An 11,177-nucleotide genomic window follows, 5' to 3' on the forward strand; every position below is an offset into this window, starting at 1 on the left:
ACTAAATAATAGCCGAAGTAGAGGGGACGACCTAAGAATGTCAGAGCGAAAGCGTGCCCTTAGGTCTCGTCGTCTCCTCGAAAGCACGTGACCTATCCCTGTATTATTTTATTATTTTTGAGGGGGTTCTCTTATTATATAAAGGAGAATCCCAATGTTGTAAAAGGCAGGAGATCTTTCAATAATAAGCTATCTTTCTTTCTATCTCTCTCTCTCTCTAAACAAGCCTTCTCTTACTCTCTCGAATATCCAAGTTGCTGAAACAATCACAAGCATAATACAAACTTCCAGGTCTTATTATATTCGATCACGATTTACCTGTGATTTATTTTGATTGTTTTTCGCTTATAAAGTAATTAGTATCTTTTAAGCAAAAACAGACAGCTAAGGAAATTTTAATGAAATTAATTGTGAGCTGCACCTGATCACTTAGTTTGTTTATTTTCATTTTATACTCATCATCTCTCGGACTCTCTCGTTGCGGCTGCCTATAAGGATCTATTATCTTTGTTCGCCTTTTGAGTTGAGGGTCTTCCGGAAACATCCTCTCTACTCCTTCGATATAAGGATAAGGTCTGCGTATACTCTACCCTCCCCAGACTCGACGTAATAAGATTTTACTGGGTTATTTTTGTTTTCTTTGCATCTCTCAGACTCTCCTCTACCAAACTTCTCTATTCTTATATGTATTGTTTGTTTGGAGAAGTAAGTCCAGCGGAAAGGAAATTAGGCCACTCAATACAACATCTCCATGTGATCAAACAAAGTCAAAAAACAAAACCATTAAAGTACATTGGATTATTACAGAATATTTTTACCTATATACCTAGTTTAGCCGATAAGTAAAAGTTTCTAACCTATCTACTGTTGTTGTTGAAAGTTGAAACCAAAGATTAATTAATTAATGATACCAATTACCAACATGAGTATAACTTAATGATACCAATTCTCGGCTCTTATACTATCTCTCTTTTTCTCTCGGTTTCCCGTACGTCTACCTTAGTTCCTTAATGTACTTATGTAGTAGTAGAAAAAATTGAAGTTGTTGTCGTTGACCGGAAATGGAACACGTGAATGTAACAGTTCCTTTGAGCTTCCTTTTCCTTAATATAGTAAAATTATAAATAATTGGAGTGTCCTCGTTCTTGTCTAGTTTAAAATCGAAATTGTGGATCATGTCCGGTAGTAAATATTACTTACTTAGGATCATTTTAGATTTTTTTCGTTCTATCCCAAGTACAAGCGAAATAAAACTAAACCATAATCAAAGAAAAAGCCCATAATTTAATCATGACAAGAGAAACTAAGTCACAATTGAATCCATAATAAGAAAATTAAAATGGCACATTCACAATCTTATTGACTATAAACTTCTACTAATTGTTTACTACTCCGTACGTAAATTAACAATTCCTTCTTGGAAAAAGAAATTAATATTAGCATTTTCTTGTTTTTGTGTCTTGTACGTAGTTTGTTTGTTCACATACTCAACAAAAAATCTGCTCCGTAATATTCAATGGAGCAAATTGAGCTATCGAACTAACAGTGGACTTTCTGTTTTAGGTGAATCAGAACTATATATAATGACGGCATCATTATTTTTCTTAATTACCTCTAGTGTCCAAAATCCAAACAATTGACAGATACTACGATATCACAAGTCACTTTGTGTACAGTAGTCATGTCCCATATTTCTTGTCTCATACACTCTCAGTCTCTCACAAAATGACAGCAATGTGGTATTCAAACAATGAACACAATAATGGATCACGAGTTTAGAGTTTCTTGTCCCAATTTCTCATGATGGAGAGAACACATACGGTAAGAAGTGATTCTTTTGTAAGTTTGTATTCAGATTTTGCCAAAAAGCTTCCGTACTCTCCTATGCTTAAAGTTGATGATAATATATATACAATAGTACTGACAAATTACTCAAGATTTTCTTCTCTATTGAAATCTATATTCATCCATTAGGTAGGCGTTTGGACATAAAAATTGTAGTTTTTAAAAAAACAGTAGTATTTGAAGTTAAGTTGAAAAAAGATATTTGGAATTTGAACTTTGATGTGTGGCTATAGTTCTTGGTTTAGCATATGTGCCTTGCATTTTACATACTTTAATGATAAATTACACTTTATTTGCGCGTAATGGAGTCTATCTTAATTCTTATGTGTAGGTGAATTGGAGATGAAAGTAGAGCAAAAGGGATACTTAAACGTTGAACGTGTGCTCGAGAACAGTGAAAAGGAGAGACCTGGCGAGGCCAGGCAAAGGCCAGCTTAACCAGGCTTTAGCTTGGTGAGGCCAGCCAAAGGCCAGGCTGAAGCTGGCGTTAGGCTGGCGCTGCAAGGCAAAGGCCAAGCTGAGGCTGGCGCTGCAAGGATAAGGCCAAGCTGAAGCTGGCATTAGGCTGGCGACGCCAGGCCTGGGGCCAGGTCCATTTCGAGTTTTGAAGCTTTATTTCGTCTCCTGGTTTGACTAGGACTTGAGCTACACGTTTAGGTCTTTTCCTATACATATTAGTAGACCTAAAAACGCAACTTTGGAGGGAGTTTTGCAACCGGAAGCAAGGACATCACGCGGATAACTTTCAGAGGAGAAAATCATAGAGTTCTTCATCCCTTTTTCTATTCTTTGTAATTTGTTTATGCAAAATACTTGAAAATTTGTTATTATGACCATGAGTGACTAAGCACTCTACGTTATAGGGTTGTGGTTGACATGATTATTAACGTTTATTAATTACATCTTCGTTAATTCGGATTACCATCTTGTGGTTGTTTCTCTAATTCTGTGCATAATTGCTTAATTGTCTGGCCAGCAGTTGAGTTCTATTTACTATCTATGTTATGCTTGGGAAAGTCGTGTTTAGATTAGAGTAGAATTAGAGAGAGCTTGTTTCTGAACCCGTGGCTCGGGGGAAGATTTCGCGGTTAGGATATGAATATACCTAACAGTCTTGCTTAATTAAATACCGTATTATATGCGTTCATGATAGACTTAATACCATAGGAATATAGGGCTGATATATTTTGGGCAGGCGAGTAGTATTGTGGGAACATGCTATTCATATAAAAGATCCGGTTAATTAGCAACCATAGATAATCTGGATTTAACGAGTGTGATTATTGAACTTAATAGGATTGATAAACCAACCACAACTATGTAATTTCCATCTCCTCTGAAGTAAAATCTCGTCATACAAAATTGCATTCTTGATAATTTAGTTTTTATTTGTTTAATTTTCGCAATAGTAGATTAATAGAAAAATATCACTCTTAAATATCTTGTATAATTAATTGATTTTAGTTTACTTAGTTAACGATCAATCTAAGTCTCTGTGGGTTCGACATCCAACTTGCGAGTCACTTTATTACATGACGACCACGTATACTTGCGTGTGTGTTTGGAACCAACAAGTTTTTGGCGCCGTTGCCGCGGACTTAGTTATTGATTGTTTAGTTGAGTTAAGCTGTTATTCGTTATTTGTTCAAGTTTTAATTTTTAGTTTGCTTTATTTGTGATAAGGCAGGCTCTTCTCTTGAATGCGGAGGAGTAGAAGTGCAAATAATCTCCCTCCTCTTGATCCTGAAAAAGAACAAACACTTCATTGAGTGAGGAGGGAAGTTGAAGCTAGAACTAGAATTGAAAAAGAGTTGGACATCGTAGTTCAACCATTGCCAATAGAGATAGCAGGTAATGAAGAGCGTCCGGTGATAGAAGTTGCAAGGCCCAATCTAGCTCTTATGACTTAGGCGATTGTGAAGCCTGACATCACGGGTCGCTTTGAACTCAAACAATACATGTTACAGCTAATTCAATCCACAGGGCAATATGTTGGGTTATCTCATGAAGACCCGTAGAGGCACTTTCAGAACTTCTTGGAAATTACAGACACGTACAATTATCCGAACGTTTCCAAGGATTGTGTCTGGCTGACATTGTTTCCCTTTTCACTGTTGGGAGAAGCTAAGGAATGGTTGCAAAAGAAGTCTGCGAACTCAATCCACAATTGGGATGATCTAGCAAGAAAATTCTTAATCAAGTTTTTTCCCACGAAGAAGACAAAGTCGCTGAGGAGCCAGATTCTTGGGTTTCAACAACGAGATAGCGAGACTCTTCGACAAGCTTGGAAAAGATACAAGAAGCTACTCAGAGACTGCCCACACCATTGTCAGACTGATGAGGTGTTGGGTCACACTTTTGTTGATGGGTTGGATGAGGCATCAAAGATGAATCTTGACTTAGCATGTGGGGGTAGTTGCATGGCAAGACTGTATAGTGAGATCCAGATCCTGCAAAATAATTTCACTGCTAATGATGATAATTGGCAAGGAGATGGGGAACCACGATGAGCACTTAAACAAAAGGCAGCAGGTTTGATCGAGCCTGATGACTTCTCAACAATGAGGGCAGATATAGCAAGACTAGCGAATCAGATGAATAAAATGACAATGAACCAAGCACAACAAATGGAACATGTGCAACAGATGTCTACTTGTTGTGAGTTATGTGGTGAATGTCACACAAGTGACATATGTCCCATAAATCTTGTATCCATCTACTACGTGGGGCAACAAGCTAGAGGCCCGATGAATCAAAATGCTCAATATGTAACACATACAATCCAAACTGGAGGAATCATCTTAACTTCTCTTGGGGTGGAAATCAGAATTTCAGGCCTCAGGCGAATTACAATCGTCCGCCTCAACCCCCACAGCAAGCAGAGGAGAGTTTGACTGACATGATAAAAAAGCTCTTGATAGACAATCAGCAATTGCGCACAGAATTCAGAAATCTAGAGAGGCAGTTTGGGCAGATGGCTAACAATTAGAATAGTAGACCTTCTCGAGCTCTTCCAAGTGATACAGAGAAAAATCCTCAAGTCAATGAAGTGACGGTGACAATTGGGAGAGAGTTGGTAGAAGTGCCTAAGAAGAAAAAGGAGCAATCTAGGCTCGAAGAAGAAAGAGTGCCAAAACCTGTAGAGGTAGATGAGAGAAACAAAACAGAGCCTGAGCAAAAATCAGAGAGGGTGCCACCCCCTTTCCTCAAAGATTGAGAAAGAAGAATGATGACCACATGTTTTACAAATTCCTAAATATGCTGAAGCAGATACATTTGAACATCCCTTTGGTGGACATGCTCCGTGAGGTCCCAAAATATGCAAAATATATCAAGGACATATTGGCAAATAAAAGGAGGTTAACTGAGTTTGAGACCGTAGCACTTACTGAGGAGTGCACTTCCAGGATTCAACATAAGCTTCCACAAAAGCTTAAGGATCCGGGTAGTTTTACCATCCCCGTAAGGATTGGTGAATTTGATGTGGGTAGAGCATTGTATGATTTGGGTGCAAGTATCAATCTGATGTCGTTATCAGTGTTCAAACAATTGGGCTTAGGAGCTCCGAGACCCACCACGTGATGCTACAGTTAGCTGATAGATCTTATGTTTATCCTGGGGGAGTAATTGAGGACGTCTTACTGCAGATTGGGAAGTTTATTTTTCCTGCAGATTTTATCATCCTAGATTATGTGGCTGATGAGTTGGCTCCTATCATCTTGGGACGACCTCTTTTGGCCACTGGAGATGCAATTATCAATGTTCGAGAAGGTAAAATGATCCTGATGGTGGACAATAAAGAAGCAGTCTTCAATGTATACCGTTCCATTCAGTTGCCTCGTCATTACAAGGACCTGGCCATGATTTTGGGGGTGGAGATAAATGAACTAGCCTTAGAGCCAAGGGCGTTTAATAAAGATGCACTAGAAAAGGCATTGATGTTTTTCAATCACTTGGAACTTGAAGAAGAGGTTGAGGAGATGTTGCACATTCTGGATGCATCGTGTGAATACCTAAGAGAAAGTACCCAATTTGAGCCTCTAGATAGGCCAATCTGCCCGCCTCCTAAACCCTCAATTGAGGAGGCCCCAAAATTGGAACTTAAATCCTTACCATCTCATATTCATTATGCATATTTAGGAAATTCTAACACTTTACCTGTGATTGTTTCTTCTCATTTGTCTGAATTGTAGGAAGAAAAGCTTTTAAGGGTGCTAAGGGAGCACAAACATGCTATTGGTTGGACAATGTTTGACATAAAAGGTATTAGCCCTGCATTCTGCATGCACAAAATACTCATGGAGGAGGGACACAAACCTAGCATGGAGCATTAATACCGCCTCAATCCAATCATGAAATAAGTGGCAAGAAAAGAAGTAATTAAGTGGCTCGACGCCGGTATAGTATTTCCTGTCTTTGATAGCAAGTGGGTAAGCATTGTTCAATGTGTGCCTAAAAATGGGGGTATGACTATTGTAGTGAATGAACAAAATGAATTAATCATTACTTGAACTATGACTGGTTGGCGAATATGTATCGACTATAGGAAGTTGAATAATGCTACACGAAAAGATCACTTCCCTCTACCCTTCATTGATCAAATGCTTGACAGGTTAGCCGGTCAGGAGTTCTATTGTTTCCTTGACGGTTATTCGGTGTATAATCAGATAGCTATTGCCCCGGAAAATCAAGAAAAAAGCACTTTTACATGCCCTTATAACACTTATGCATTTAAGAGAATGCCATTCCGGTTGTGTAATGCACCTGCGACTTTTCAAATGTGTATGATGGCTATTTTCACCGATATGGTGGAATGATTTGTGGAGGTTTTTATGGATGATTTTTCTGTGTTTGGTCCTTCTTTTGATAAATGCTTAACCAATCTTGCTAAAGTGATTGTCAGGTGTGAGGAGACTAATCTGGTACTGAATTGGGAAAAGTGCCATTTTATAGTGCTGGGACACAAAGTGCCCAAAGATGGACTGGAAGTTGACGAGGCTAAGGTGGAAGCAATTGAAAAGTTGCCACCACCGATTTCAGTAAAAGGAGTTAGGAGTTTTCTGGGACATGCAGGTTTTTATCATCGATTTATAAAGGATTTCTCAAAAATTTCCTCTCCTTTGTGCAGGTTGTTAGAGAAGGATGTGTCATTCAAGTTTGACGATGCTTGTTTGAAAGCATTCGAGGAGCTGCAAAAGAAGTTAGTGAGTTCACCAATCATAGTGGCTCCTGATTGGAATGAGCCATTTGAGCTAATGTGTGACGCCAGTGATGAGGCAATTGGGTCCGTATTGGGCCAGATGAGGAGCAAAATATTTCACTCCATTTACTACGCAAGCAAGACTCTCACTCCCGCTCAAATAAATTATACTGTGACAGAAAAGGAGTTGCTTGCTATAGTATGGGCGTTCGATAAATTTCTGGCCTATTTGGTTGGCACCAAAGTCATCGTCTACACAGACGATGCAGCCATCAAGTATTTGTTTGAAAAGAAAGATGCTAAACCAAGGCTAATCCGTTGGGTTTTACTCTTGCAGGAATTTGACTTGGAGATTCGAGACTGTAAAGGAACAGAGAATCAAGTGGCTGATCACTTGTCCAAGTTAGAAAATCGGAATCATGTAGCTGAGGGAAATGTCATAAAGGAAACATTCCCGGATGAGCAATTGTTGGCCATTACTGCCGGGGAAGTGCCATGGTATGCAGATTTTGTGAACTATCTGGCAAGTGGAGAGATGTCTCCTGACCTTGAACCTTATTCTAAAAAGAAGCTCTTGCGAGATGTGAGGTCATATGTTTGGAATGAGCCATTCCTATTCAAATCTTGTATTGGTCAGCTAATGAGAAGATGTGTGCCCAAATCTGAAATAATGCTATCTTACATGAATGTCATGCATCGCCTTATGGTGGTCCTCGTGCGGTTGTCAAAACAACAGCTAAGTATTGCAATCGGGTTTCTATTGGCCTAGGGTGTTTAAAGACGCCCATGAGTTCGTGAGGAGATGTGATAGGTGCCATAGAACATGAACAATTACAAAAAGGCATGAGATGCCATTGCACGGTATTATGGAGGTTGAAATTTTTTATGTTTGGGGAATTGATTTTATGGGTCCATTTCCCTCGTCCAGTGGGTGTAAGTATATTTTGGTGGCCGTTGACTATGTGTCGAAGTGGGTGGAGGCCATAGATCCTCCTACCAATGATGCCAAGGTTGTGGTTAAGTTTGTGAAAAAGCATTCCTTTACAAGATTTGTCACCCCGAGAGTGATGATAAGTGACGGGGGTACTCATTTCTATAACAAGCTCTTGAACAATGTCTTATCGCAATATGGGGTCAAACATAAAGTTGCAACCGGTTACCATCCTCAGACTAGTGGGCAAGTTGAAGTCTCAAATAGAGAGATAAAGCAGATCCTAGAGAAAACGGTTAGTGCAAGTAGGAAAGATTGGGCTGCAAGGCTTGATGATGCTCTATGGGCATACCGGACCGCCTACTAAACTCCCATCGGAACCTCCCCTTACAAGTTGGTTTATGGGAAAGCATGCCATTTACCGGTGGAACTAGAGCACAAGGCTTATTGGGCAATAAAGAAGCTGAACTTTGATGCAAACTTAGCGGGTAAAAAGCGATTGATGCAACTGAACGAGCCTGATGAGTTTCGCTTGCATGCGTGTGAGAATGCCAAGTTATATAAAGAAAAGACCAAGCGCTGGAATGATAAGCATATTCAACATTGCGAGTTCGAACCGGGCCAATTAGTTCTCTTGTTCAATTCGAGGTTCAGACTCTTTTCGGGGAAGCTCAAATCAAGATGGCCAGGCCCGTTTGAGGTAGTAAGAGTCACTCCACATGGTGCAATTGAGCTGCGCATCTTAGGTGGCTAGAGAACGTTCTTAGTGAACAGACAAAGAGTAAAGCACTACTATGGAGGTGAATTTGACAGTCAGAAGTCGAAAGTGTTACTTGCTAATGATTAGACGAGATTTTTTGTCGTGCAGCGACGTTAAATCAGACGCTTGTTAGGAGGCAACCCTGCTTTACTGCTTTCTTTCTTTTTATTTTATCTTATTATTGTTGTAGTATTTGCTTTTGTTTTGTAGGATTATAAACATAGGCAGCAAATCCATTGGAAGAGTGCAAAAGCGAGTTAGATGGTGCGAACTAAGTGTGGGGCACCACACAAAGGACCATGCCTGGGGGAAGTTTGAGTACCTCCTGACCCGCTATTGCTTCGGCCTTTGGCCTTTCAGGGAGTTTCTTGTCCACCCTTGTTATTGTTTTGCTTTATTTGGGATTGGGGACACTGCCACTCTTTTAAGTGTAGGGTGGGAGAATTTTTTAGATGATTAGTAATAGGATGTAGAAAAATCTTAACTTCTTATTTGTGATTTCGTAGTTGTGTAGTATTTTAGTAGGAAAAAAAAATTTGAAAAAAAATAGAAAAATTGGACTCTTCTCGACGATGGATCTCCTAGACAGTTTTCTTGAGGGATTTAAGTCTATAGAAAAAGGACAAAAAGATTTTCTTTGTAGGTAGTGTAGTAATTCTCCCTTGGTTTTTCTTTGTGCCGCGGTTCTTTTCCAAGGGTTTTGTTTGAACCCGGTGTAGTTAGTTTTATTTTTTTAGGAGAGGAGTCATTGTGGTTTGAATTGAATTGAAGCAATATCTCTTGACTTTGTTATGACTTGAGAATAGTGAGTACTTTGGTTGTGACGCTTAGGCTCAATTTCTGACTCTTGTATAAGTACCTTAAATTGTATAATCTTAAATTTGCTTAACTGCTTTGACTAGAGTGCCTTGATGAGTCCAATCCTGAATGAGTTATGTGCCATGTGTGCATGAGGTTTGTATGTTATTCTGTGCATTGCATTTAATCTCTAGAACTTGCCTCGTGTGTTTGCAAAACGAAATAGTAGTTTTGGCAATGTAATCATGTTTCTTTGGCAACCACATTATAAGACTTACCCATGTGTTTGAATTAATCATCTATTTGAACCTTTTCACCTCTCATGAGCACTTGAATTGTTATGAACTTTATAAAAGTTAAAGTGTGGGGTGGTTGGTGTGGCTTTTGAGTTGAACTAATGAAATAAGGAGAAAGATGCACATTTTTGAAAAAGTAAGAGCCACTTGAATTGAAAAGGAAGAAAAGAAAAAAAAATATAGTTGTATTGCTGTGAAAGTATTCCGTAATAGTGGTGACTCTTGATGTAATTGTGCTTAAAGACGTATGGAGTTAATATACATTGATGTGAAAGTGGAGTTATGGTTTGATATAAGCATGGGGGTTTGAATGCTAAAGTATATGGATTAAAGTACTTAGGGAGGTGTAGCCACTCATATATCCAAATGTATCATACCCGACCCGCAGCCTACATTACAACCAATGAAAGTCCTACTTGATCAAGACTGTATGAGCTCAATTAGTAGAGTAGTACACTACGGGCAAGCCTATGGTGCATCTTTTTTAGCATATGAATGTTATTTCTGAGAGTGAGTGAATTCCTTCTATCTTGAGTTCCTAATTGTTCTTAAATTCTATTGTGTGTGGAATACTCTCTTTTGTTGTGTGAGGCCACTTGATTAATGAAGTAAAGGTAATGTCATTGACCTCTATGTTAGAGTAAGTGAGTGAATTGTGAAACAATGCATGGTACTTGTGAGTAAAATCTTGAGGTAAAGATGTTACACCCTTGTGCTTAGTCTATTTTAAACATTCTTGGTGTGATGAGTTGTAACGACCCGACCGTTGTCGTTTTGAGCATTTGCACTTCGCTCGCAAGTTCTCGGGCATGACTAGCCCCGTACGATGTATTATCACTTATGTGAATCGTCGATTTTGGTTTCTGGTTATCCAGAATTGATTTGAGAGAATGGTCTCAGCTAGAAGCTTTAAATTTGAAAGGTTTGACCAAGTTTTGACTTTTTAGTATTTGACCTCGGATTTGAATCTTAATGGTTCCGTTAGCTCCGTTAGGTGATTTTCGACTTAGGAGCGCGTCCGGAATGTGTTTTAGAGGTCCGTAGTAGAATTAGGCTTGAATTGGCGAAAGTTGGAATTTCGGAAAGTTTGACCGGGAGTTGACTTTTTGATATGGGGGTCGGAATACGGTTCTGAAAATTTTCATAGCTTCGTTATGTCATTTATGACTTGTGGGAAAAATTTGAGGTCAATCGGACTTGAATTGATAGGTTTCAGCATTGAATATAGAAGTCGGAAGTTCTTAGTTTCATTAAGCTTGAATCCGTGTGTAATTTGGTGTTTTGATATTGTTTTGAGTGATTCAAAGGTTCGACTAAGTCCGTATGATGTTTTGGGACTTGATGGTA

At 39.0% G+C, this 11,177-nt stretch overlaps 2 protein-coding genes across 2 annotated transcripts; both read left to right on the plus strand.

Annotated features, from left to right (window-relative positions):
- Nucleotides 5,104-6,038, plus strand: LOC109224454. Its single transcript, XM_019389033.1, has 2 exons — nt 5,104-5,342; nt 5,384-6,038. Exons 1-2 carry the CDS (start codon nt 5,104-5,106, stop codon nt 6,036-6,038), a joined length of 894 nt encoding a protein of 297 aa, XP_019244578.1.
- On the plus strand, nt 7,912-8,730 carry LOC109224455. The gene is made up of 2 exons (XM_019389035.1): nt 7,912-8,271; nt 8,371-8,730. The coding sequence occupies exons 1-2, from the start codon at nt 7,912-7,914 to the stop codon at nt 8,728-8,730; spliced, it is 720 nt and encodes a 239-aa protein (XP_019244580.1).

Source organism: Nicotiana attenuata, chromosome 3 (genome assembly GCF_001879085.1).
Source record: "Nicotiana attenuata strain UT chromosome 3, NIATTr2, whole genome shotgun sequence".
Taxonomy (NCBI): Eukaryota; Viridiplantae; Streptophyta; class Magnoliopsida; order Solanales; family Solanaceae; genus Nicotiana; species Nicotiana attenuata.